At 49.6% G+C, this 25,084-nt stretch overlaps 2 protein-coding genes across 9 annotated transcripts in view; one reads left to right on the top strand and one right to left on the bottom strand.

Annotated features, from left to right (window-relative positions):
* The window catches only part of Eftud2 (elongation factor Tu GTP binding domain containing 2), a 47,238-nt gene extending 29,903 nt beyond the window's left edge, over positions 1-17,335 (top strand). For 3 of the 5 annotated variants that reach the window (XM_063268747.1, XM_063268748.1, XM_039087769.2), the window contains 15 exons: positions 2,222-2,357; positions 4,688-4,815; positions 7,832-8,025; positions 9,327-9,438; positions 9,769-9,909; positions 11,523-11,624; positions 12,332-12,414; positions 14,171-14,257; positions 14,410-14,536; positions 14,699-14,786; positions 15,436-15,554; positions 15,702-15,796; positions 16,264-16,417; positions 16,581-16,688; positions 16,937-17,329. In XM_063268747.1, coding sequence (XP_063124817.1) covers positions 2,222-2,357; positions 4,688-4,815; positions 7,832-8,025; positions 9,327-9,438; positions 9,769-9,909; positions 11,523-11,624; positions 12,332-12,414; positions 14,171-14,257; positions 14,410-14,536; positions 14,699-14,786; positions 15,436-15,554; positions 15,702-15,796; positions 16,264-16,417; positions 16,581-16,688; positions 16,937-17,032 — 1,770 coding nt within the window. In that variant the 3' untranslated portion in view covers positions 17,033-17,329. Of the gene's footprint in view, positions 1-2,221; positions 2,358-4,687; positions 4,816-7,831; positions 8,026-9,326; positions 9,439-9,768; positions 9,910-11,522; positions 11,625-12,331; positions 12,415-14,170; positions 14,258-14,409; positions 14,537-14,698; positions 14,787-15,435; positions 15,555-15,701; positions 15,797-16,263; positions 16,418-16,580; positions 16,689-16,936 lie in introns of all 5 variants that reach the window. The other 2 variants (NM_001398599.1, NM_001398598.1) reach the window with 1 other exon arrangement.
* A 433-nt stretch (positions 17,336-17,768) lies between these two features.
* Positions 17,769-20,043, bottom strand: Higd1b (HIG1 hypoxia inducible domain family, member 1B). 4 transcript variants are annotated; one of them, XM_008768263.3, is made up of 4 exons: positions 19,893-20,043; positions 19,072-19,221; positions 18,392-18,526; positions 17,769-17,903 (listed from the first exon to the last, which is right to left on the bottom strand). In XM_008768263.3, exons 2-4 carry the CDS (start codon positions 19,169-19,171, stop codon positions 17,842-17,844), a joined length of 297 nt encoding a protein of 98 aa, XP_008766485.1. In that variant the 5' UTR covers positions 19,172-19,221; positions 19,893-20,043; the 3' UTR covers positions 17,769-17,841. The 4 variants fall into 4 exon arrangements, with proteins under 4 accessions (XP_008766485.1, XP_008766487.1, XP_008766486.1 ...); XM_008768265.3 differs by lacking the exon at positions 19,893-20,043 and adding an exon at positions 19,705-19,855; XM_008768264.4 differs by lacking the exon at positions 19,893-20,043 and adding an exon at positions 19,671-19,843.
* Between the last annotated feature and the right edge of the window lie 5,041 nt (positions 20,044-25,084).

Here is a 25,084-nt window from a genome sequence, read left to right as displayed (position 1 = left end):
TTAGGGATTAGAGACTTGAGGGTCAGACTTCCATGGATATCCTTAGCTACCTAGTGAGTTAGAGGCTAGCCTTGACTACTTGAGACCTTGCCTTGAAAAACAGAGGAGCAGTTAAGAATACTTGCTGCTCTTACAGGGGACCTGAGTCGAGTTAAACACCCATAGCAGGAGGTTCACAGCTGCTCATCCTTTGCTTCCAGAGGATCTGATGTTCTCTTCTGATCTCTATAGGCACCTGCATGCATGTGGTGTGCACATAAATTCTCAAAGTCACACACAAATGCACATAAATAAAAATATACTCCTATAATGTTTGAGCCAACTGTGGCACATTCTTATAGTTCTAGCACTTAGGAAAAAATGGTGGCAGAAAGATGAAGAGTTCAAGGCCAGCCTAGGCTACATGAAGCTCTGTCCCCAAAAACAATACAGTTTGTTTGTTTGTTTGTTTGTTTGTTTGTTTGTTTGTTTTGGAGACAGGGTCTCATTATATAGCCGTGGCTGGCCTGAAATTCACGGGACTCCGTTGTCTCTGCTTCCTGAGTGCTAGAATTAAAGTCTGTCATAACACCCAGCTAAGAGAGGTGTTTGTTATACTATTACCTACAGCTGCGTAGAAAGGAAAGTCTAGACATAAGTTCAATATTTATTTTTTTTAAGATTTTATTTATTCTTTTTTTTTTTTTCTTTTTTCTTTTTTTCGGAGCTGGGGACCGAAACCAGGGCCTTGCGCTTGCAAGCGCTCTACCACTGAGCTAAATCCCCAACCCTATTTATTCATTTTTATATATGACGAGTACACTGTCACTGTCTTTAGATACACCAGAAGAGTGCATCGGATCTTGTTACAGATGGTTGTGAGCCAGCATGTGGTTGCTGGGATTTGAACTCAGGACCTCTGGAAGAGCAGTCAGTGCTCTTAACCGCTGAGCCATCTCTCCAGCCCTAAATGTTTATTTTTAGGTTAACATGATGTAGCTCTTAAAATGAAGGATTTTGCAGTCACTGAATGAATGCCTATTGCTGGGTGCTGTGGTGCGCACCTGTAGTCAGCCCTAAACTACTAAGGGGGCTGCAACTGAAGGAAGATCACCAACTTAATACAACAGTGAGAAGACCCCATCAAACAACAGTTGGTCTTGTGTTGTTTGTTTGTTAGAAGGGTTGTAACAGCTTCATAAATGACCATTTCAGTTTTGATGTTTGTGAGGTTGAAAGGATAGTAAGGATGTAGTTGCCTGTAGTCTCTGGTGTCAGGATGCTGGAAAGGCCAGCCTGGGCTACAGCATTAGTTCAAAATAGCCTGGGCAACTTAGTTATTCAATCTTATCTCAAAACAAAAAATAGAACCAGGGCTGGAAATGTTAAATGTTCATATCATTGAAACCAGGTCGAGTGAATCGTGGTGTATTTATGAGGCATTTGCCTCATGCGGGAGGTTCCCTAGGGTCAGTCCTCAGTGCCACACAAGAAAGGAGGGTGAGAGGGAGGGTGGGAGGGAGAGAAGAAAGAGGGGAGAATTAGTAAGGCTGTGGTTAAGCTTTTGTGATGGTCCAAGTAGAGTGTAACATTGTATTTAAATGAATCTGTGCTAAAGTGCCAAGCTGGGAAGGGGAAAGTATCCTACATGAATTTTCATGCAGATCGTTCTTCCAGGACAGTAATAGAATAAATACACAGGCGTTCAGTCAGTGCCGTGTCCAGTGGATACCCACATACAGATGGTCACATGCACACAATGCGTGTGGCCGTTCCGTCCCACAAAGGAAAAGAACATAGCAGTAGAACAAAATAATGACTAGAATTTATCAGTGATAGAAACACTTAGTATCTCTTGTCAGGCTGGAATGGATTAATAAAGAAATTTACAGAATCTGCCACTGTAGAGAGACCTTAAGTCTGCAGAGGGCAATTTAGCTTAGCCCTATTCTGACAGGTGGCCTTTTTTGGTTCCTTCCAGTATAATGAATGAGCCTCTAAGTCTGGACTCAGACGCCAGGGGGCAGCACTGAGAGTATGTGGACCTGACCAGGTCAGCAGCGCCACTCCTGATTGGCTTGAAGACCGCATAGACTCACTCCTCCAAATCAGGCTGTTGTTACCCAAGAGCCCTCCCTGTAGAAGGCTCCTTGTAAGATTTGTCTTTGGCCCCCCTCACTCCATGTGAAATACTTCTAGGGCTCTCACTGCGTAGCTGACCCAGTGCCTTCTATGTGTACAGGTGGTGGGTGATGTGGACACCAGCCTGCCAAGGACACTGGACGAGCTCGGCATCCACCTGACCAAGGAAGAACTGAAGCTAAACATCCGCCCCCTGCTCAGGCTGGTCTGCAAAAAGTTCTTCGGCGAGTTCACCGGTAATCAAATGGCTCAAGGCCCTTGACACTGCTGGCAGAGAGGCTCACGCCTGCAGTCCTGCAACTTGGCGGGTAGATCAGGAGTTCTTAGGACAGTCTGGGGCTCATGATGCCTCATTTTGAAAAACAACAACTATGGCCTTGAGTGTGTCCTCCCATGAGTTGTCTTGGAAGCTCCCTTCCCTGCAGGGGCAGCAGCAGAGTCATGATAGTGTTTAAACCACAACAGGGTTTTCCCAATTGTTTTCTTTAAGTTTCTTGTGTTGGGAAAAAAGAATTAGATTTCCCCTACAGGTGAAGCAGATGGTGACAGGCCTCAGGCTCTGGTACATTTACTGGGGTCAGGCAGGAAGGTGGTTCCCTGGGGATGTGTATTAGGAAGGTGCAGGTGAGGACTCAGGGGATGTTTGGTTTTCTTCATCACTGTGGCAATACCTGACAAAAACATTTAATTCGGCTTGTGCTTTGAGAGGGTACAGTTCACCGTGGAGAGGAAGATATGGTGGGATTCATGATGGTGACAGTGAGCAGCTGGCTCCTAATCCCTTCACAAACGAGAAAACAGTCGGAGCTATAGATAGAGCCAGGCTGTAACGCAAACCTGTTTCTCAGTCACCGACTTCCTCCTGCTAGGCCCACCCCCTAAAGGTTCTGCTGCATCCTCAAACTGCACTGCCACCTGGGGAGCAAGTGTTCATAAGCCTGTGGGGACCCGTCATCCTCGGTCAGCCCCCTTCCCATCTCGGTTGTGTAGAAGCCGATAAGACCCGAACTTAATTTTTGTTGATTTGAAGACAGGGTCTCACTGTCCAGCCTTGACTGGCCTGGAACTCACTATATCAGCCAGGCTGTCCTGGAACTCACAGATCTGACCATCTCTGCCTCCTCATGAGTACTGAGATCAAAGATATGCACCACCCACCTGACAAGACCTGAGCTTTTATTCTGGCCTGCAGTTTTCAGGGAGTAACCAGGCCAGCCTCCTATTTCTTTGGTGACTGATTCTCATCTGTAAATAAGAACAGATGGTCAGAAATGATGGCTCGTGCCTTTGATCTCCGCACTTGATAACTGATGTAGGTTTGTCATGAGTTCGAGACCAGCATGGGCTATGTAGCACTTTCTAGGCAGCCTGAATTATAGAGCAAGGTACTGTCTTAAAAATAGCTATGAAGCTGATGGTGGCACACGCCTTCAATTCCAACACTTAGGTGGCAAAGGCAGGTAGGTGGATCTCTGAGTTCAAGGCTAGCCTAGTCTACAAATTGAGTTCCAGAATAGCCAGGGATATATGTAAGAACCTATCTCAAAAGGTAAGTAGTGGAGGGACAAGGAACGATTCCTCTTAGCAATCATTGATTCTAAATCTGATGGAAATTTGGTATCTGAAGCTTTTAAGTTTATAATAACTCTGGACGAGTCATCAGTCTGAAGATACTGGACACTAGTCAAAACGGATATGCTTGGTATTAGGACTGTGACTCATTTGAACACCTCCAAGTTTGATCTCCACACTGAGGAGAAGAGAAGGTTTACCAGTCCCAGTGTCCTAATGAGCACTCTGTCTTTCAAGGCATGTTAATGGGGTAGGGAAGCAGAGTAGCTTACCGAGTAGAAACATGCAGTGTTTCTCAGGGCAGGCCGGTTAGTTGAGTTCTGTCCTAAGTAAATCTAAGTACAGATAGGAGAGTTATCTGTCACAGTGCAGAACAAAGCAAATACTTGTGTTTGGTAAAAGCATGGATCTCTTTGGCCGTAGAATGATGTAGAGTCTGTCTTAGTTGAGGTTTTACTGCTGTGAACAGACACCATGACCATGGCAAGTCTTATAGAGGACAACATTTAATCGGGGCTGGCTCACAGGTTCAGAGGTTCAGTCCATTATCATCAAGGCAGGAACACGGCAGCATCCAGGCAGGCATGGTTCAGGAGGAGCTGAGAGTTCTACATCTTCATCTGAAGGCTGCTAGCAGAATACTGGCTTCCAGGCAGCTAGGATGAGGGTCTTAAAGCCCACACCCACAGTGGCACACCCACTCTAACAGGGCCACACCTCCTAATAGTGCCATTCCCTGGGCCAAGCATATGCAAACCATCACAGAGTCTTTAATTTTTTTGTGAGCTAGATTATAAGGAATTGTGTCCTACTAAGACCTGCTTCTAAACTTTCTTGACATCAGTCTAACTCCAAAAGTGTGTTTTCTCCTCATAGGAAATAGATTTCCCTAGAAGTGTTAGCTTCTGTGTTGAGTCCACGTGTTCCTTCTACTCACTTACCTACTAAGAATGGGTACCAGTGATAGTGATGGCTTCCTCTTCCTCCTCCACAGGCTTTGTGGACATGTGTGTGCAGCACATTCCATCTCCAAAGGTGGGCGCCAAACCCAAGATCGAGCATACCTACACTGGCGGCGTGGACTCTGACCTTGGCGAGGCCATGAGTGACTGTGACCCGGATGTAAGTGAGCATGGCCCCAGTGCTACTTCTGCATGCCACAGACGAGCCGAGTCCGTGTTGCAAGCATGCGCTTTTCTGCTGTCCTTGCTTCTCCCTCCCCGTAAGCAAAGTCAGCCCTGCAGTCAAAGCTTGGTTGTTGCCAGAAGTAGTGGGGAGACTTTGAGTACATTCCGTGTGCTCTCTGAGTCTGACAGGAGGGTGATAGTGATGGAGTGGCTGTGATGAAAATGAGACAAGGTTAAGGAAGGAGGAGGGCGTGGTACCTGGAAGAAAGCAAAGAAACATGGCAGCTTGTCTTTTCACCCTGGTGTTTAAAAACATCGGTGTGGGTACAAGGTCTGCTAGGCAGTGTATGTCACTGGTAGGATATATACTTAGCATGCTTGACCTTGGGATTCCATTCCCAGGAACCACAAAGGAAAGACACACAGACATCCCGGCTGTAGCTTAGGCAGGCTAACTAGTGCTAGTCCTGAACCTAAGACCTTCTCTCCCCAGAAAAACACAGAGGTGGTGGTTGGTTGGTTTTGGTTGGTTGTATGTGTGTCTATATGTTACATGTATTTATTTGTGTGTCTATCTGTATAGGTGTCTTGGCGTACATGTGGAAGCCAAAGACAACCTTGTTGTTTCTTTCCTTCCACAGTATGAGTCCCGGAGATCAAACTCAGATTGTCAGGCTTGGCTGCAAGCCCCTTGACCTGCTGAGGCCTGGACCCCTTTTTGTGTTTTATGGCATAGGTTTCCAGTCTGCCTTAAGCTGGTGTTATGTTCTTAGGAATCCTCCTGCTTCAGACCCCCTTAAGCTAGCCTGTTCCACCATGTCTGCCTTCGTTGCCTCATTGTTATTTTTGTTGTTTCTGAATCTCCTGTTGTCCCTCCATAGAGGGAGGGCAGTGCCCCTGTTGTCCCTCCATAGAGGGAGGGCAGTGCCCCTGTTGTCCCTCCATAGAGGAGGGCAGTGCCCCTGTTGTCCCTTCATAGAGGGAGGACAGTGCCCCTGTTGTCCCTCCATAGAGGAGGGCAGTGCCCCTGTTGTCCCTTCATAGAGGGGGGGCAGTGCCCCTGTTGTTCCTTTATAGAGGAGGGCAGTGCACCTGTTGTTCCTTTATAGAGGAGGGCAGTGCCCCTGTTGTCCCTCCATAGAGGAGGGCAGTGCCCCTGTTGTCTCTTCATAGAGGAGGGCAGTGCCCCTGTTGTTCCTTTATAGAGGGAGGGCAGTGCCCCTGTTGTCCCTCCATAGAGGAGGGCAGTGCCCCTGTTGTTCCTTTATAGAGGGAGGGCAGTGTACCTGTTGTCCCTCCATAGAGGAGGGCAGTGCCCCTGTTGTTCCTTTATAGAGGGAGGGCAGTGTACCTGTTGTCCCTTCATAGAGGGAGGGCAGTGCACCTGTTGTCCCTTCATAGAGGGAGGGCAGTGCACCTGTTGTCCCTTCATAGAGGGAGGGCAGTGCACCTGTTGTCCCTCCATAGAGGAGGGCAGTGCCCCTGTTGTCCCTTCATAGAGGGGGGGCAGTGCCCCTGTTGTCCCTCCATAGAGGAGGGCAGTGTACCTGTTGTCCCTTTATAGAGGAGGGCAGTGCACCTGTTGTCCCTCCATAGAGGGGGGGCAGTGCCCCTGTTGTTCCTTTATAGAGGGAGGGCAGTGTACCTGTTGTCCCTCCATAGAGGAGGGCAGTGCCCCTGTTGTTCCTTTATAGAGGGAGGGCAGTGTACCTGTTGTCCCTCCATAGAGGAGGGCAGTGCCCCTGTTGTTCCTTTATAGAGGGAGGGCAGTGTACCTGTTGTCCCTTCATAGAGGGAGGGCAGTGCACCTGTTGTCCCTTCATAGAGGGAGGGCAGTGCACCTGTTGTCCCTCCATAGAGGAGGGCAGTGCCCCTGTTGTCCCTTCATAGAGGGGGGGCAGTGCCCCTGTTGTCCCTCCATAGAGGAGGGCAGTGTACCTGTTGTCCCTCCATAGAGGAGGGCAGTGCACCTGTTGTCCCTTTATAGAGGAGGGCAGTGCACCTGTTGTCCCTCCATAGAGGGGGGGCAGTGCCCCTGTTGTTCCTTTATAGAGGGAGGGCAGTGTACCTGTTGTCCCTCCATAGAGGAGGGCAGTGCCCCTGTTGTTCCTTTATAGAGGGAGGGCAGTGCACCTGTTGTCCCTCCATAGAGGAGGGCAGTGCCCCTGTTGTCCCTTCATAGAGGGGGGGCAGTGCCCCTGTTGTCCCTCCATAGAGGAGGGCAGTGCACCTGTTGTCCCTCCATAGAGGGGGGGCAGTGCCCCTGTTGTTCCTTTATAGAGGGAGGGCAGTGTACCTGTTGTCCCTCCATAGAGGAGGGCAGTGCCCCTGTTGTTCCTTTATAGAGGGAGGGCAGTGTACCTGTTGTCCCTTCATAGAGGGAGGGCAGTGCACCTGTTGTCCCTTCATAGAGGGAGGGCAGTGCACCTGTTGTCCCTCCATAGAGGAGGGCAGTGCCCCTGTTGTCCCTTCATAGAGGGGGGGCAGTGCCCCTGTTGTCCCTCCATAGAGGAGGGCAGTGTACCTGTTGTCCCTTTATAGAGGAGGGCAGTGCACCTGTTGTCCCTCCATAGAGGGAGGGCAGTGCCCCTGTTGTCCCTTCATAGAGGAGGGCAGTGCCCCTGTTGTCCCTTTATAGAGGAGGGCAGTGCACCTGTTGTCCCTCCATAGAGGGAGAGCAGTGCCCCTGTTGTCCCTTCATAGAGGAGGGCAGTGCCCCTGTTGTCCCTTCATAGAGGAGGGCAGTGCCCCTGTTGTCCCTTCATAGAGGAGGGCAGTGCCCCTGTTGTCCCTTCATAGAGGAGGGCAGTGCCCCTGTTGTCCCTTCATAGAGGAGGGCAGTGCCCCTGTTGTCCCTTGGTAGAGGGAGGGAAGGTAGTGCATGATTTGGATTTTTTCCAGGAGTCACATCTTCCTTAGCCTTTTTCTTCACAGCTCATGTTATTGCTGTCATGGGGTTGTTATTACCTTCATGGTATGTGTGGTTAAAGCTGTCTCCTGTCCCCTGCCAGGGTCCCCTGATGTGCCATACTACTAAGATGTACAGCACAGATGATGGAGTTCAGTTTCACGCCTTTGGCCGGGTCCTGAGTGGCACCATCCATGCTGGGCAGCCTGTAAAGGTGCTGGGGGAGAACTACACTCTGGAAGACGAAGAAGATTCCCAGATATGCACTGTGGGCCGCCTTTGGATCTCCGTCGCCAGGTACTGTGCTGCTGACCAGAGCCTACAAGGTCACATGTAGCCTTCTATCTTGGGAGTGTCCCAAGGTATTAGGAGAGGTCCTAGGAAACATAGCTCCCTGGATGGTATAGTGCAGAGTCAAATGACCCCTCCTGGCAGATCTGTTGGCATCTAGTTCTTAAGGTTACCAGGGCGGAAAGACGGCTCAGTTGGAATGTTACTTTGGGGCCTTGGGTACCTGGGTGAAGCCTTTTGCGGAAGACTTTACTTTTGCTTTTCTTTCTTTCTTTTTTTTTCTTTTTTTCGGAGCTGGGGACCGAACCCAGGGCCTTGTGCTCGCTAGGCAAGCGCTCTACCGCTGAGCTAAATCCCCAACCCCATACTTTTGCTTTTCTTTTTTCTTCTTTTTAATGTGTTTGAGTATTTTGCATGAATGTTTGTGCCCAAGGAGACTACAAGTGGGTTTTGGATCCCCTGGGAACAGGAGTTACAAACAGTTGTGAGCCTCCATGTAGGTGCTGGGAATCAAACTCAGGTCCTTTGCAAGAGTGGCCATTGCTCTTAACTGCTAGGCCATCGTTTCTCTTCTTGACCGTTTTCATCTCTTCTGTGCCCCTTCACTTGGTGCTTCAGGTTTCTTCCCTAACGCAACTGTTTCCAGACTTCCACTGCCTGTCCCCAGACCTCCACTGCCTGTCCCCAGACCTCCACTGCCTGGTCCTTGACTAAGGTTATGTTGAGCCCCTGGTGCATCCCAGTCTGCTGAATCAATCTTGGGCCTCTGGGCTGTTTTTCGTCTCTGGTAGTGAGCAAAACCAGAGCTGTCCTGTTAGCAGTGTGGCTGCTGTGCTCCGTGACATCCCTCCCTCTTCTCCTTTGCTCTAGAAGGCTGGAGAAGTTGAAGAGCTCAGAAATTAAAGGGTGTGTTTTGGTGTCCCCTTATGTTAGAGAAATCTTATGCAACAGATATTTATGATTTTGACTTATTGTTTTGTGATACAGGGCCTCTCTACATAGCCCTGGCTATCCTGGAACTCACTCTGTAGACCAGGTTGGCCCCTATTGCATGGGGGTTCACAGGCTTTTTACCAGGAGTCTCCACATGGAGTTGTGCTTTCCTGTTGCTTCTTCATACTCCACACTTCCATTGTACTCGCCCTGTGTGTGCTTATGTGGTTGTTGATTACTCCTCCCGCCAGCCCCAGTGGTTTTGTAGTTCACTCCGCTTCTGGCTGTGTGCCCAGCCCGTAGCAGATGCTCGTGCACTGTACAGAGTGAATCTCTGACTCCGCTCCATGCTTTGTTGTTGGATGTTACTCTAGGTACCACATTGAGGTGAATCGTGTTCCTGCTGGCAACTGGGTTCTGATAGAAGGTGTTGATCAGCCAATTGTGAAGACAGCAACCATAACTGAACCCCGAGGCAATGAGGAGGTAATTTTTTGAAGGGGGCACACGGATCTAGAAAGGCACAAGGAACCACAGGCGTGTGAGCAAACAAGCTTTGAAATTTAAAAGGTCCTAACCCAGAGCCGCTGCTGCTGCTTGGCTCAGCCCTAGTGTGCACCCTCATCCTGGTAAATTCTCCTCAGATACTAGCAGTTAGGAGGAGTGCCTCTTGTTCTTGCCCAGTGCTCTGCCAAAATGCCTGAAGCAAATGGTCCTTTAAATTGGACTCTGCTGTACCATGGTTCTTGGTTGGGGAAATCAAGATTTCAGTTTTCCCTTAGGCCCTCCCTCACTCCTCTGTGCTTTGGATCTCAGGCTCAGATTTTCCGACCCTTGAAATTCAATACCACATCTGTTATCAAGATTGCTGTGGAGCCAGTCAACCCCTCAGAGCTGCCCAAAATGCTTGATGGCCTGCGCAAGGTCAACAAGAGCTACCCGTCTCTTACCACCAAGGTATGTTCAGGCCTGCAGTCGCTGCTGAGCCTTAGACTCCCCAGCTAACCGTTCTGTACTGCCACTCCATGGCATTCAGGAGACGTCCCTGATCTGTTGTTTCCCTCAGCCTGGTTCATGAACAGTCCCTACCTGTTAGCATTTGAGGGCAGACAAAACTGGAGTGTGCACCTTTGCTTCCTCAGATGACTTTCCGTAGCCATGTTCTTCAATAGGCTTACAGTTTGAATTGGTTTTCCAGAGAAAGGAGAAGCAGGCATGGTGGTAGACACCTGTGAACCCAGCTTTTGGGAGGTCAAGTCAGAAGAATCCAAAGCTCAGGATCAACCTCAGCTACATGGGAAGTCAGAGGCCATTATGGGTTACAAATGGGGCTGGAGAGATGGCTCAGCAGTTCAGAGCACTGACTGCTCTTCCTGAGGTCCTGAGTTCAATTCCCAGCAACCACATGGTGGCTCACAGCCATCTGTAATGGGATCCGATGCCCTCTTCTGGTGTATCTGAAGACAGCTACAGTGTACTCATATACATAAAATAAATAAATCTTTAAAAAAAGAAAGAAAGAAGAAATAGTAGCATTCGAAAGAGGAATATGTAAGAGTTCTGGTTAGAGAGTCTTGGGCCTGGAATTTGGCCTCCACTGTTCTTTAGTGGAAGAAAGAAAACGAAACAAAACAAACAAAAATGACTGAGCATTATAGACTCTTGAGCCTGCCACAAATTATTTCTGAGTAGCCGGAAGGGAGAGTAAAAGGGCTAGCTTATGTGTGTGGACATAAGGATGGGTTTGGCCTAGGTAGGAATCAAGTCAATGATGCTATGCTAATTGGTCCTGTTTTCTTGGGGACCTACTGGTTAGGGCCTCTAAGTTCTTATATTGGGGACAGACTATTATCATGCAGTATTGATTGGTCTAGAATTAGCTCTGTAAATCAAATTGACCTCAAGCTCAGGGTGAATCTCCTGCCTCTGCCATCTGAATTCTGAGTTACAAACTGTCCTAGATAGGCTTTCTTGTGCTATAACAAAATATCATAATCAAAACACAAGTGGGGGTGAATGGCTTTATTCAGCTTACACCTCCACATTGCTGATCATCACCAAAGGAAGACAGGACAGGAACTCAAACGGGACAGGAACTTGGAAGCAGGAGTGGACCAGAGGCCATGGGGGAGTGCTGCTTACTGGCTGCTCCTCGTGGTCAGCCTTCCTTGTAGAACCCAAGACCAGCAGCTCAGGGTTGACACCACCCTCTATGGGCTGGGCCCTCCAGAACTGGTCACTAATTGAGGTCCTTACACCTGGGTCTCTTGGAGGCATTTCCTTAAGTAAGACTCCTTTCTTTCTGGTGACTCTAGCTGGTGTCAAGTTGACACAAAACCAGGCATACCACCACACTAAGCTTTTGGGGTGTTAGGGAGTGAGGGGTGGGATACAGAGTGTGCTCCTAAGGTCTCGGTCATGCAGGAAAATGCCTAAGCACTGAACCAGCCCTTACCTCCACTGGCTAAGGTAGTCGCTGCTTCTGATAATGAGTGGTGGAACCTTCCCTGGTGCCTTGAGTTTTGTTTACATCTGCTGTGAGCGCCGAATGTTGGGCTGCTGGGTTTCAGGTGGAAGAGTCTGGTGAGCACGTGATCCTGGGCACTGGGGAGCTCTACCTGGACTGCGTGATGCACGACCTTCGGAAGATGTACTCCGAGATCGACATCAAGGTACCCTTCCCCTTAGCCAGCTCCAGAGGGATGTCCTGCACAGGCAAAACCCTCACCCCTGGATGGCCACTAGAGACCCTTCTGTGGAAAGGGCTTTCGGGGCTTCATCGGGAAGGTTCTAGAGACCGGTTTGCCCGACTCACTGAGTCATTTTCAGTGTCATATTTAAATCCAGGCTCCCAAGCCGTAGTCATTCTTGTCCCTTCATTAGGAAAAGAACTATTCTGTCTGGTGATTGGCTCAGAGCGGATGTGTCACAGAGAGTGGGAGTGGTTCTCAGGCCTATCACCAAGTCTTGACCTAGCACCTGAGCCATGCATGGCAAAGCATCCTCTCCACGGCCTCTGCTGCCGTGCGGCCGCCCTCTCAGATGCCTGCACATCTGAGTGAGGCTGTGACTCGAGGGAGCAGATGCAGTTTCTCCAGCTCTGTCATACCACGAGGGTTAGCAGAGAGGGCCAGGTGTCGGAAGCTTTCTTGGATGACCAAGCTAAAGTCCTAGTTTTAGAGCCTACTTTGTGTCCCCCACTTACTCCTGACTCTGCCCCCGGACTCCGTGGTGGTGGTGTGGACACTTCTTTGGCCCACGGCTGCAGAGCTGCATAGGATGCTCTTGCAGAGGGAAAACACGGACGCTTCAGAATTCCATCAGTAGAACTGTGTCCTTCCAACAGAACTGCTTTTATCTCAATTTTTTCATTGCCTAGGTGGCTGACCCAGTTGTGACGTTTTGTGAGACCGTGGTAGAGACATCCTCCCTCAAATGCTTTGCTGAAACACCCAATAAGAAGTAAGCAGGGGTGTTGGGGATTTAGCTCAGTGGTAGAGCACTTGCCTAGCAAGTGCAAGGCCCTGGGTTCGGTCCCCAGCTCCGGAAAAAAAAAAAAAAAAAAAAAAAGAAGTAAGCAGGAAGTGGGAGCTACAGGGAGCAGTGGGGAACGAATACAAAAATGTGTGTTGGGGAAATGTCACAAAGAAACCCATTGTTTTGTACACTTTTTGGTCTTTGTAAAAGTTCTGCATTGCAGCTCAGTCTGCCCTCAAACTAATTGTATCTATCTCAAAAAAGGGGTGGTGGGTACAGTGTGTGTGGAAAGGAAGACACTGGTGATTGGCTCAGAGCGGACGGTGTCACAGAGAGTGGGAGTGACACACACATCAGCCTGCACATACATGCACATACATGTGCATGCACTTGAAAACGCATGCACACACTCAAAGGAAGAAGCTGGGTGTGGCAGGTACACACCTGTAATCTCATTACTTGGGAAGTAGAAGCAGGAAGATCAGGAGTTCTAGGCCAGCCTCAGCCACGTAACAAGTTTGAGGGTCTGTGAGATTCTTAAAAAAAAAGTCAGACATGGTGTACACACACCCTCAGTCCCATCACTTAAGAGGCATTCGGGCAGATCGCTATGCTGAGAATTCCAGGGGTTGGGGATTTAGCTCAGTGGTAGAGCGCTTGCCTAGCGAGCGCAAGGCCCTGAGTTCGGTCCCCAGCTCCGAAAAAAAAAAAAAGAAAAAAAAGAGAATTTCAGGGTCAGGGCTACAAACTGAGCTCCTGTCTGAAAACAAAACAGAACAAAAATTGGGCGTGGCGGCTCAAGCCTATATTCCCAGCTCTTGGGAGGCAAGACAGGAGGATGGCTGCAAGTTCAGGGCCAGCTCTGTGGACATAGCAAGTTGTAAGCCATCTAGGGCTGCACACATGACCCTTTTTGCCTTGGGGGCAAAAAGAAAGAAGATGATAAGAGTCTGGGAACATGTACCTGATATGATACCTGGAACTGACAGCCTCCCTCTCTCCCACACTCACTCCAAGCCCACCCCAGCCACAGCTCTGCGGCAAGAGAGATGGTTTGGGTTTGTGTGTGTGTGTGTGTGTCTGTGTGTGTGTGTGTGTGTCTGTGTGTGTGTGTGTTTGGGTTTGTGTGTGTGTGTGTGTGTGTGTGTGTGTGTTTGAGACAAGATCTGTCTCTGTAGTCCAAGATGCTTAGAGCTCACTACATAGAAGTATCAGATCTTTCTGCCTGCTAAACACTGGAATTCCAAGTATAAGCCAGGGAGCCAGCTTCAATCTTAGGGGTTTTTTTTGTTTTGTTTTGTTTTAATATGGATGCTGAAAATGGAAACCTAGCTCCTCATACATGTTTACACATGCTGTACTGGCAGACTGTACTCTCCGGCCCCAGTCGTACTTTTCAAGAAAAGCAGACAGACTGGAGAGATGGTTTAGTGGTTAAAGGCACTTGCTGCTCCTGTAGAGGAACCAAAATACTATTTCTAGCCACATGGTGGCTTCACTTCCAGTCCGTAGCATCCGATACTCTCGTCTGGCTTCTTCGGGCACTCCACACATGTGGTGGTACACTTGCACAGATGCAAGCAAAATAACTCATATGTATTTAAAAAAAAACAAAAGACAAGACAAGACGCCCTTTGCTGTCCTGGCTACAAGAGTCCATTTCTCTTGCCGTCCCAGCAGTCTGTGTTGTTGGCCCTGCTCATCCTGTGACCGCCTCATTGCCCCTGTTCTTTCTGACCAGGAACAAGATCACCATGATTGCTGAGCCTCTTGAGAAGGGCCTCGCTGAGGACATAGAGAACGAGGTGGTCCAGATCACCTGGAACAGGTTGGAACAGGGCCCACACTACGGATTTCTTGCCTGGTCTCCTGACACCATCCCTCCTTCGCTGTTGTCTCGGCTGTGGTGTGGGTAGAGTGGGTTACTGTCTTACGGAAAGGCAGGCTCTATGGCCCCAGGAACCTTTCTCTTTCCTCCAGAAAGAAGCTGGGAGAGTTCTTCCAAACAAAGTACGACTGGGATCTGCTGGCCGCCCGTTCTATCTGGGCCTTTGGTCCTGATGCTACAGGCCCCAACATCCTAGTGGACGACACGTTGCCCTCAGAGGTAAGCTGAGAGGACGCCTGTGGCCGACTGTTCTCCCTAGATGGAGAAACTGCAGTGTCCTCTTCCCTGTTATGAGATGGCTTCTTGCAGCCATACTTTCCCCTCCTAACACTGTCTGCTGCTGCCAGTAGTCTGCTAAGGAGACCTAATATTTCTGTGCAGGTAGACAAGGCCCTTCTGGGCTCAGTGAAGGACAGCATTGTTCAAGGTTTCCAGTGGGGGACCAGGGAAGGACCCCTCTGCGATGAATGTGAGTCCACCTTTAACCCCCCAACTCTACTCCCGAAGGCCCTGCACCTAGCCACTTGGGGCAAAGACACAGGGGTGGGCTGCCCATCTGTCAGATCCTAGCAGGAAAGAGTACACTGGACTATCCCAAGTCTTGGGTCAGCGCCCCCCTGCTCCTTCCCATCCCAGTGTCATCACTTAGAACAAACTGAAACGAAGTCATCTCTAGAGCGACCATGCTCTTAATTCCTGGGTAGAACCCATCTTTGGGCATGTTGAAGACAGATAATACGAGGGTGATCAGGTTGGAGTGGTTTATGGATGCAGATTTAATCTCTGTGGAACCAAATACAATTTCTAGAACACAGTCTTTATGTCCAGAAAAAAGTTATTGAGAACCAGCACATAAGCATGTAAGAATGTTTCATGTGTCACAGTGTGGCCTGAATCAGATGCTAAGTAATGTTTAACTGCTGACTGTTTTCTGCCGGCTTTGCTGATCTGGAGGTGAGATATTTGTATCTTTAGTGGCTGCAATATGGCCTCAGTGTAACAAATTCCCCTGCTGCTCTACCATATTTACACACACACACACACACACACACACACACACACACACACACACACACACACACGTGTCACTAGCCCCAGCTCCTCCATCTCCTTTTCAGTGATTCGGAATGTCAAGTTTAAGATTCTGGATGCTGTGGTTGCCCAGGAACCCCTGCACCGGGGCGGAGGTCAGATCATCCCCACAGCCAGGAGGGTAGTGTACTCTGCCTTCCTCATGGTAAGTGGAGCTGTAGGGACAGTCCTGGTTCTCTGAGCAGAAAACTATATGGAGGACGAGGCAGAGGCCGCAGAAGGATCCAAAGGTCTGGATGCTTTATGTTCTCTCCCCTCAGCCATCGCCAAGCCCTTTCTTGCTCTGTTTCAGGCCACTCCCCGCCTGATGGAGCCCTACTACTTTGTAGAGGTCCAGGCTCCTGCAGATTGTGTGTCTGCTGTTTACACAGTCCTGGCCAGGCGCAGGTGAGCAGCCTGTTTGGGGGGGAGGGGGGGACTGGAAGCAAAAAGCCCCCTGGATGCTAGAGGGTGAGGGAGGGGGTAGCCTGAGCCATTGCTCACCCCACCTTTCCACTCCAGAAGCCCGCTGACCTCATTCCCACAGGAAGTAGAGAGCGGAGGAATACCTAGCTTTACCACAGTCAGTGGCTTCCTTTTCTTGTTGTTGTCCCCGACATCCCCCAGTTAGTTACTAGGAATGAGGCAGTGATGGGTTGTCATTGGGTCCCGTCTCTTCAGTGTCTCCACTCTTGCTTCCGCCCAGAGGTGGTTGCCCCTGTGGCTTCTGCCGAGAGCCCCAAGCCCATCCCTTTACAGAGCATGTTCCTTCCATTAAGTCTTGGTGGCGGCTGAGCCAGGATACACCAGTAAAGGCAGAAGACAGATTGCCTTCCAGCCTACACAACTAGGGCCTTGGCTTTTGTCTTTCTCAGGGGTCATGTGACTCAGGATGCACCCATTCCAGGCTCCCCTCTCTACACCATCAAAGCGTTCATCCCAGCCATTGACTCATTCGGCTTTGAGACTGATCTCCGCACTCATACCCAGGGACAGGCCTTCTCTCTGTCTGTCTTCCACCATTGGCAGGTGAGGAGACCTGGCCACCCTGGCCTCCCACTTTGGTAGCGAGTCCTTACAGCCAGTTCCCTTTCTGCCCAGGATGTTCTACAACCTTGGAGAAAGTTCCTGCTTCTGGCTCTGAATCCTCCAGGAAGCTGCCTCATCTACCTGAAACCTCTTTGCCTTCCAGATTGTCCCCGGTGATCCGCTGGACAAGAGCATTGTTATCCGTCCCTTGGAGCCACAGCCAGCTCCTCACCTGGCTCGGGAGTTCATGATCAAAACCCGCCGTAGGAAGGTATGTGTTCTTTTAACCATTGCCATCTCAATCTCCAAGGTTTCCACAGGAATCGTGTGTCTTCTCCTCTTAGAGGGTAGTTTACTGCTGTTTGGAAAGACCAGTGTCTGCACACCTCAGATAAGCAGACCTAGGGCCCAAAAGGAACAGGAGCTGTAGCAGTACCCTAAAGGCACGAGTCCTTGAAGCAGCCTTTACTAGCTCCTCTGAGCTACCCTGGGCTTACCTGTGGTGTGACTGCTTCACAGGGCCTGAGTGAAGATGTGAGCATCAGCAAGTTCTTCGATGACCCTATGCTGCTGGAGCTCGCCAAGCAGGATGTCGTGCTCAATTATCCCATGTGAGCACGCAGCTCTAGACTCAAGCTGGACCTGTGTGACTGGGCCTTCATGCTCTGAGCATCTGGGAACTGGTATGGGGCCATCTGAACAACCCGGAAACCTCCATCCCAATGAGGAAGGCCTCCTGGTTCCTTATGTGGCCTCTGCCTGGCCCCATTCCCAAGGAACAGAGAGGAGCTTGGGCCCAGAGAAGAACGAGAACAAGATGAAAATGTTTAACCCTAAGGGGCCTGTCTTCAAGATTTTATTTTTTGCAAGTTCAACCTTAGCCACAGTTTGTAAATGAACAGAACATTCTGACCTCTGCCTTGGTTTGCTGCTTTTGTTCACCCCCACCCCACCCCACCCTCTGCCTGTCTAATCCCAGCATTACATTCTGGGTAGTGATTTCCCAGGAGGCATTACTGCCTCTGCTCCCAGCTGCAGCTGCCTTCCTCGCCAGGTCCCTAGGGGAGCAGCCCGTGCTGGAAGGAATGCCTGTGTCTGATTCACTGTTCCCATGAGTCTCAAGGCCCCCACTCTGCCCCGGCCTTCCCCTTCCCATCCCACACGCTTGTGGCTGAAGTGGTATAGGAGTTTTGGGACCCTGGGAACTGAGGTCCGTCCTCCTAAGAGACAGTTGCACCCAGAGTCTCTCTCCCTTGAGCTGGGGCCAGAACCATTTGGCTCCCACCCCACTGTACTGGGCCCTCCCTCCACCCCCCAGTTTCCTGCCCTGCTCCAGAGTAAGGCACCTTACTTTCCTCAACATAGCTTTATTAGGCACATACAGAAACAGCTGGGGGACTGGGCCATCGTGCCGCCCAGGAGTCCTACTTGTCAGGATCCTCTGACACCCTCTTGATGTAATCTCTGTACATTGTATACACGGCACCTGCATGAGGAAGGAAAAGTGCCTCTTGGCATCTGATCCTTAAGGGCTTCCTTGCTTTTCTTTCTGCCCCAGGTCCCAACAGTTGCTCCAAACATCCAGGCTCACAGCTGACTGGGGGAGCAACTCTGACAGTTCATGAGCCCTTTGATGTCTACTTTGCAGAAAGTGGCCTGCTGAGTGGAATAGCCAGAGGTATTAGTCATGCGTGGGAAACTGAGGCCCAGTGAAAGGGACTAGCCCACAGTCACAGCTCGCAAGGAACTGCTGCTTCTTCCGGGTTCTCATCTTGGGAAAATTCATGAAGTAGGCTTCTTCATACTGTCCCATGGCCCAGCATCAGTGACCAATGGGGAACCCTGAAAAAGGTCTCAGCCTAGGAGCTCATCAAGGAAGTGATGTGTGTGGAGCAGGGACTTGAGCCATGGACCAGTTAACTAAGGACACTACTTTGTCCCTCTTCTCCCACTGACCCGCACCATGCTACTCACCAAGCATGATGGCACCCACAGCACATGCCTGCGCTGCCACTCTGGTATGAATCAGATGGATGGACAGCTTGGTGGGACCCCGAGCCTTCAGCCGGTAAATCCTGTACGCTGCTATCACCAGGCAGCCGCCGACACCTGCAGGCAAGGAATGGGATCACTGGGCCTGTGTCCAAATCCAGGGTCTCTTGGCTCCCCTCTGGGCAAGGCAGGTTGGACACCAAGCACTAAGTAAATTCTTCCATGCAGCTGGTATTGGGATACTGAGTTTCCTCTCAATGGCATTTTTAAAGTGCCTGTGACCCTCATGATACCCCTTCCCCAGGTGCTTGTAGTTGTAGTTCGTTGTCATGACTACATTGCCATGTGAGCTTCTCTACCCTCTCCTGGCTCCCACTATTTTGTATAGGTTTTCATATTCTTCCAGAACCTGGAAGGAAAACTGAGGCCATCCTACATTGCAGTAAAGACCCCCCCCCCCCATCTCGAGGCAGCTGTTAGCACCCTGTTGTCTGATGCCACCACCACCCATCCAGACTCTGATTGCATTGTACGTCTGCTCTGTGTCTAGTGGGTGGACCACTTGAGTTCTCTGACCATTGCCTCATTCTTTAAAAGGACCAAGAGACATGAAGTCCCAGAGAGGAGGCATCCACCCCAACCCTGTTCTTCCCCTTACTCACCTACAGGGACCAGTGGAGACTCCCTGGTCTTCCTTAGGAACTTCTCGGACAGGCTGTCCTCACTGTCGGGTGGCACCCACCAGCCCTTGTTGGCAGACATGGTCCTGGATCCAGATGTTAACAGCTGTGTGCCTAGGTTTTAGCCCAGCTCTAGAAGAAGGTAGCCCACAGTAAGGATTCTGGTTCTTAGTCTTCGGGTCCTGACCATGCCCAGCACAACCCACACTTGGGAAGATGTCCCCCCGGTGTGTTCTCTCTCGGGTTTGGGTTGCTCAGGGCTGCCTTCTTCGTGTCCTTAACATCTGCCTCTTCTCTAGTTCATCTGACTTTACTGTTCCGCTTGCTTCCTGCTCCCTAATTGCATCCCAATGGGTGTGATCCTCTGGCCAAGAAAAACAGCTGGAAAAACCCGGAGTAGACTGGAACAGTCTTCGAATCTTGGGGCCCTCTTGGTTCGGGATCTGTTGATATTTGCTCCTAAGGGAGCTACAGAGCAAGATCTAGTTCTAGGGATCCAGAGCTGCCCCAGACAGACGCAACACTAGTTAACCAGACCACTAGAGCAGATGTAAATGACAAAGCATTGATACATTTTGTACCTAAGACTAAAGGAACAAATTCCGGTCCACAAACCGTTTGCCAGCCTACTTCCTCCTTCCTGATCTTGTCAACCCCTAAAAATGTCTGTTCTGATCATAGCTGGAGTCCCAGTCCTCAAAGGAGGGGTTCAACCAATAGGATGCCCTCCAAGTCCAATCCCAAGACAGGCCGTCTGAGGCAACTCCTGGTAGCCCTTGAGTCTCCAGCATGCCTGGGCTTACCCTACTCGGCAGATGGCTAGAAAGTGGAGAGTGACCAGCCAGACCAAGGCTCAGCGTCTGCTGCTTTGAATCAGTAAAAAGCCAGTGCCAGAGTTGTCACTATGGGGTCGGGGAAGCAGTCTTTGAGGTTATGACAGCAGGAAGGAGAGAGAACAGCATCAGTCTTACACACATACACACACACACACACACACACACACACACACACACACACACAGAGCTCCAGAGGGGAGAGAACAGCATTAGTCTTACACACATAGATAGACACACACATACACACACACACACACACACACACACACACACACACACACTGAGCTCCAGAGGTGGCAAGGTGAGGTTAGACCTGACAGGAGAGACCTAACTGCTGTCAGCCATTTGTGCACGCGTGTGAATGCTGCTGTGGAAAACTAGAGAAGCAAAGATGGACAGGGCTCCTGGTTCCTTCCCCAAGTTAAACTTTCAAACACTCTTATGAGTGATGTGGAGTATAAGATACTTCAGTTGTAGGACTTTCTTTTCTTAGCCTTGGTCCCCTTTGGAACCGTGCCTGGAACGTCAGCTAGTTAGGAGGCAAGTATAAAGGTAGCCTGAGCTAGAGTTCAAAACTAGCCTGGACAACTTATGAGACTCTGTCTCAAAAGAAATAGGTATGCTGGTGCACACCTTAATGCCAGCTCTCAGGAGGCAGAAGCAGGTGAATGGCTGTGAGTTCCAGGCCAGCCAGGAACTCATAGACTCAGAGACTCTTGTCTCAAAACAAAACAAAACAAAACCCAGACGGCGGTGCATGCTTTTAATCCCAACACTCAGAGGCAGAGGTAGAGGCAGGTGGATCTCTGTGAGTTCAAGGTCAGCCTGATCTACAGACAGAGTTCCAGGACAGTGAAGGCTACACAGAGAAACTAACTCCTGTCATTAAAAAAAGTTTGAAAGGGGTTGGGGATTTAGCTCAGTGGTAGAGCGTTTGCCTAGCAAGCGGAAGGCCCTGGGTTCGGTCCCCAGCTCCGAAAAAAAGAAAAAAGAAAAAAAAAAGTTTGAAAGAGTTGAGGAAGGCTTAGGGAGAGCTCAGCGGTAAAGTACTTAACAAGGGGACAGCTCTAGGTTCAGCCCTATTGGAAGGAGCTCAGGTAATTAAAGGATCATTTTGTTGTTGTCTAAGACAGGGTCTCAATATACATCCTTGGCTGGCTTGGAACTCATTATGTAGACCAGGTTGGCCTCCAACTCACAGTGATCTACTTGCCTCTGCCTCCGGAGTGCTACGCTGCCCCACCCAGCCAGGATCAGGGACTTTTCTCCTCAGGGGGTTTAAGTAACTGGAACGCTGTTCCTCGCTCTAGCTTCCTGACAGTGACCTGACTGACACAATCTGCCTAGACCAGGTATTTCTGTTTCAGGCCTGTCACAGAAGAAGGGATTGTGCTTTTGAGATATCAAATTATTTGCCCAAAGATGCACAGCTAATAAGTAGTGCTGTCATGATCTGTCCCATGTCTGGCTGCCTCCAGGGGACTGGCTGATCAGAAACCCTTTATCGAGGCTGAAGCAGAGAACCGATGGTCTGTCCTGGCATCCCTGACTGGAGGCAGCAGCTGTTGCTGAGCCCGTGGGGACAGGTTAGGATGCACCGTGGAGGTCTCCCTCCCTCCCAGGCCTTAGTCCCCTTTATACATCACTCAGCCTCTGTGCGCACACATATACGCATGTGTCTCCCAGGAGGCTATTTTAGCACTGGAAATATGTCCAGCAGCTGATGTCCCTCTTCTCTCTCCCCAATGCTCACTGCTCTACGAACAGGCTCAAGGTCACACCAAATCCCCAGGGCCTGCTGCATATCCCCAGTGTCCATGAGAACTCTCCTCTCAGATGTTCACACAGACACACGCACACACACACACACACACTGTGCTGCCACTGCAGATCCCCCAGCCTGGCCTGAGTTCTCACGAGATACAGGGCGTATGCTCCCGTCATGTCGGCCACAGGAAGGGACGTGGAGATGCTGGGTGCATGGAAAAGACAGGGATCAGGACCAAGTGCAAATCCTAAGTAAAATAAAATAAAGCAGGGGCAAAGGGCTGGGGACCTGGCTTGTTCTTGCAGAAAATCCAGGTTGAGGTCCCAGCTCCCACATCGTGGCCCATAACTCCAGTTCCAGAGGACCCTATGCAGCCTTCTGGCCTCCACAGATACAAGGCACATATGTGGTTCACATACATGCTATCCCCTCACATACACCTACCTAGAAATAAATTATTCAGCTGGAGAGTGGCCAAGATTGTATACTGCTCCTACGGAAGACCTGAGTTCGGTTCCTAGCACCCATGTCTGGCAGCTGAAGACTTCCTGAAACTCCAACTCTGAAAGATTCGGTACCACCAGTGTATGCTCACCCGGGAACATGTGTGTACACACACATAACTAAAAAAATTGGTTTTTTTTTTTTTTTAGATAGTCTCACTATGGCACTCTGCTGGCCCAGAACTTGATGTGTAGACTACACCACACCCTAATGAAACCTTAAAACTATTGTGTGAATATATGGTATGCGTGTGTGGGCATGTAAATGCTATGGCGCATGTTGTGATGGTCAGAGAGTTGGTTCTTTCCAACTCTTACATGGGTTCTGGGATCAAATTCTCAGGTTTGGAGGCAAGCAGTTTTACTCACTGAGTGAAACAGGTTCTTGAGACAGGGCCTTACTACATAGCCCTGGCTGACCAGGCCTTCATCATGTACATCAGGTCGGCCTTGAGCCCAGAGATCTCTCCTTTTCATGCTGGGATTAAAGTGTTCAGCTCCACTAGTACCTGGGAAACCTGATGTCAACCTCTGTCCTCCTCATACATAACACGAAGCTCCTGTGTGCACACACGTTCTAGCACACACACACACATGCACACTCAGAAGGGCTGCTCCCTTTGCGTATTGAACTGTTGAAACAATCGATTTCAAAGAAGTGAGATTTCTCGAGAATCCCATGGTAGAGGAAAGGGGAAAGTCCCAACTCAGGTCCCAGTCAGAAGAGGAACTCGTCTGCCTGCTAGGAAGAAATTTTATCCAGTTCCAATTCCTTATGTCCACCTTGCAGGACAGAATTGAAACCAGAACCCGTGAATGTCATGCCAGGACTGCTTAAAACTGATGCAGAATTCTTACCTTCGTTTCAGTGCACAAACACGGCTGTAGGGATCACTGAACCCCTTGCTGTTCCCTTTTCTCAGGGTAACCACACTGAATGAGTTTCCTTCCTCGTTTTTTCTTAACTTTTTCTTTGTGGATTTCACATCATGCACCCAATACCACTCTTCTTCCTGTCCCTTCCTATCTGCCTCTACCCTTGAAAACCACCCCCAAGAAAACAAAAAATAAAAACAAACACCTAGCCTCGGAAGCTGCCGTGTGCCCCAGGGTGTCTGCAGTACACCCTTTGGTCCAAACATCTTTACCTGCAAATGCTCATTGCAATGACTCAATGGACTGCTTCCAGGTCTCCGGCTTCTGCTACACTGTAATCCTCCCCGGGTCTCTTCTTGGATAGCGGACATTTGCCCTGTGACATGGAGATGTATTCTACAGCTTCGGATCTGCGGGACCAGCCCCTTTATACACTCCAGCAGTTCACAGATGGGGTAGATGTTGGGGTGAGCCAACAGGGTGGTCAGAGCGGTAGCTAAAAGGCTCAGCCCTACAGCTCTCCTGCACCCATGCCACCGGCACTGCCCTGGCTCACCCAAGCCCCAGAGTCAGCAAAGGGCAGGGATAGCTCCTCCTCATGCCCTCAGGTGGGCTCACCCATGCCCTCATCACCAAGGCCAGCTTTACTGTGCTGCCCAGGCCAGGCGTTTTCTCTTCTCTTCTTCTCTAGCCTGGAACTTGCTGTTAGACCAGGCTGGCTTAAAATTCACAGACCAGCTTGCCCATTGTCTCTCCAGCGCTGGGATTTTTTTTTTTTTTTTTTTTGGTTCTTTTTTTCGGAGCTGGGGACCGAACCCAGGGCCTTGCGCTTCCTAGGTAAGCGCTCTACCACTGAGCTAAATCCCCAGCCCCAGCGCTGGGATTAAAGACACATGCCGCCATGCCTAACCATTATTCATCTGTTTAACAGTCATGTCAGAACAATTGGCCGAGCCCGGCTTGTTAGGACTTCAGGAGACCAGACTGTCACCTTAAAAACTCTGGGACAGAGATTACTATCCCCATTTCACAGATGAAAACTGAGGCCCTGAGCTGAGTATGATGGTACACACCTTTCATCCCGGCATTTTTGGAGATAGGGGCAGGCAGATACTTTGAGTTGAAGGCCGACTTAATCTACAGAGTGAGTTCTGGGACAGCCAGGGCTGCACAGAGAGACCCTGTCTCCAAAAAAAAAAAAAAAAAAAAAAAAAGAGAAAGAAAGAAAGAAAAACTGAGGCTCCATTAAATGACTTTTGCAAAGTTATAGTACACAACAAAATAAACCAAGCAAACTTCTAACCATCCCTCAGATCCAATTTTAACTGTTTGGGACTAGTTTAAAAGGATATACTGCAGGGGAAGTTTTGTGATAGAACAAATAAAGTTGCTCTTTCTCTTCAGAAACATGTGAGGAGGGCTTTGGGAGTGACCTTTAAACAGTGTTTGTCTAGACTTCAAGGCACTGGGTTTAGTCCCCAGCACTAAAAAGAGGGTGTTGGGTAGAGAAGCCCGGAGAACATACAACAAAACTTGAAGAGACAAGTTTCCATAGCATCCTGTTTTAGTAAACAGATAAGATAAAAGTTATGACAGCATCATTTTTGTTAATATGCCAAGTGTTTAATAATTGTTTCCATGTAAGCACTTCTATGTTAGTAATTTGCTTACTGAACCTTCTCTTTCTTCCAAATCAGGTCACGTTAATAAACTGTGGCTTCGAGGGGCCTAAATTAAATATACACATAGATAAAGTTCGTGTACAGGCCAGTGCTGGATGCAGACTCAATCTGACCATACACCGCATCGATCACTCTAAATATTTTGTTATACCACTTGATCTCTGAGCCTCTGCCCTCCTTCTGTGGAAACAGCCTCCATCTGAAGGTTACACTCCCCAGGACACTGTCTGCTCCTCTTCCTCCCCAATAAACAAGTAGCAGGAAGTGGGTCCCACACTAAAAAGTCCCAGGCAACAGATAGGAAGGATGCCCCCCCGCTGTGAGTTCCCA

Source organism: Rattus norvegicus, chromosome 10, assembly GCF_036323735.1.
Source record: "Rattus norvegicus strain BN/NHsdMcwi chromosome 10, GRCr8, whole genome shotgun sequence".
NCBI classification, from domain to species: Eukaryota; Metazoa; Chordata; class Mammalia; order Rodentia; family Muridae; genus Rattus; species Rattus norvegicus.
The sequence above is the reverse complement of the archived record's forward strand: the minus strand, read 5'-3'. Positions and strand labels throughout refer to the sequence as shown.